The 2,312-nt window shown below is 26.0% G+C and overlaps 1 protein-coding gene across 1 annotated transcript in view; it reads left to right on the top strand.

Annotated features, from left to right (window-relative positions):
- The window catches only part of LOC108756287, an 85,607-nt gene that overhangs the window by 429 nt on the left and 82,866 nt on the right, over positions 1 to 2,312 (top strand). Inside the window, 1 exon segment of the mRNA XM_018499985.1 lies at positions 345 to 515. Within this exon segment, the coding sequence (XP_018355487.1) occupies positions 345 to 515 (171 nt within the window).

Below are 2,312 nucleotides of genomic sequence, written 5' to 3' on the forward strand. Positions count from 1 at the left end.
GAAATAGGTTATGTTGTATTTTATATGTGCATTGTTTATTGTGCGTAGGTATTTTGTTACAAGTATAGTAAGTATACGTCAATTCATTAAGTTGTCGGAAAGTTCCAATTATTACAATAGATATTTTCCATTTGGTACAAGTTGACACAAGTGTCATCTTATTTTTGTTTCTTATTGAAGGTTAAGAAAAATAGAATAATATTTGTGACGACTTGTGTCACTAAATAGAGAAAGCAACCAATGTGTTTGCAACGCGATGTGATACATAAATATAAATAGAAACAATTTGTTTGTCACATTATGTTGTATGTTGTATTTATTGTTGTATATATATTTTGTTATAGGTGTAGTGAGTATACGTCAATTCGTCAGGATGTCTCAGTTATTGGACAATGTGCCTGATGTGGACATCGATGGCCACGGAAGATTTAAGTACATTTTAATCAACGTGCAGGATGACGTTGGAAAAGTTAGCAAAAAGATTGTCAGAGGATACGCAAGAGCACAGTGGCATGGTGAGTCCAAAATATGTATATTAAATTTATTTTTTATTGCTACACTAGAACCTTCTTCCTTTTTCGCTTTTGTTACATATATCTATTTTACTTTAAGTGCAAAGAAGGTATATTCAGCTATAAAAGCAATATCTAATCGCATATGATAAACAGCGCTGTAATCTGAGATAGGCAACATTGAAACATTAATATGACATTTAAATAATTTAAAAAAATATTTTATAAACATAGATGAGAAATTAATTCGTAATTTGTTTATAGCTATTTAATAACCTGTAACTATAAATTATACACATTATATAAAGTTTAAGAATGATCTGGATTAAATTTTTGATTAACATCTGTTGGAACTTATATGAACTTTTTTGAAAACTCAATATACTTATATATTGTATTTATTATTTACAATGTTAAAAGATACAGTCTGTATATCTTTACATATTTTTATTATAAATAAAGATATATTGAAGTGTTATTTGACATTTGTGTTACTACCGTTTGAAAATGACTACTATTATATTAGTTACTTTTTTATTAGTCGCATTAGTTTGTAATTTTTCGCATGATTGGTCAGTCGATATATTACTTATAAACAAAAAATAGTAATTGTGCAATGTATTTCATTATCACTAAATATTAATGATAAATGTAATGGATTTAAAGTTTATATAAAAATAAAAAAAATGTTTTTACAGTTGTAGATATGCATAGATAATTTTTCTTTTACTTAAGTTCAAGTATACTTTCATTTGTGAATACAATATTTTAAAATATTTTACATTGGTTATGAGGTCGAAACCTGTCATTCTTGTTTAGAGAAGAATTTTCATAATCCTCCAAAAAAATTAAATTTACAATTATCGAGAATACAATTCAAATTTTATCTAGTGATTGTGAGATAATTTGTACATTAATTGTTATAATAAAAAATAGATCTTTATCTCCTTGAAAAAATATTTTTGATATTTTTAATTCGATATAAATTTATATAGATATATGTTTATATAGATATAACTTTATATAGATGGTTAAAGCTAAGTTTACAATTTATGTACAAGAATGATAAAATGATTTGGGTTCATAATCGGTTCTTAATTGAATTACTATCTTAAGTAATGTCTTAAAATACTAATACGATTCTGTAGTCGGTATTCACTTTTTATATTTCATCATAAGATCATCTTAAGGACCATCTTAACCTTCAGTATCCACATTTTAAAAAAGTTCCTATCTACTCACATCCGGGTTTGTAACCTAGCGTTTTCTTTTGCTTGTAGATTGTAGTGCATTGATTTTAACTAATTTTTTTTTAATCTATTGTTTGAAGACTGAAAAAAAAAAAGAATTTTTGAGTTAGTCTAAAATGTCATAACATAAAAGATATTTTGCAATAAGTGAAAAGGGAAAAAAACATCTGAACTATGAAAATCGGAAGGGAGGGGGGAGGGGGGTTATGCTAACCCTTTGTGGGTACTGAGAGTTAAGACATCATAAACCAATCATAAAGTTGTACTTAAGATGATTTTAAAGAAGAATTGACTATGAATATCAGCCAATGTCTCGCATATTTTTTCATATGTTTTTGAAATGAATTACTCAAAATCTGATTGAAATGATTAGGATGGCAGTAGGAATATTCTTATATATTAAATAAGTAGGAAGATATAAATGCAAATAGTTTTAAGCGATGTACATTCACGAAGTTTTAAGTATATAAGTTAGCGATAAAATTCTCCTAATTCTTACAAGAATATATTACACGTATACATATATATATATATATATATATATATATAT

This window comes from Trachymyrmex septentrionalis, unplaced genomic scaffold, assembly GCF_001594115.1.
Source record: "Trachymyrmex septentrionalis isolate Tsep2-gDNA-1 unplaced genomic scaffold, Tsep1.0 scaffold97, whole genome shotgun sequence".
Lineage (NCBI taxonomy): Eukaryota > Metazoa > Arthropoda > Insecta > Hymenoptera > Formicidae > Trachymyrmex > Trachymyrmex septentrionalis.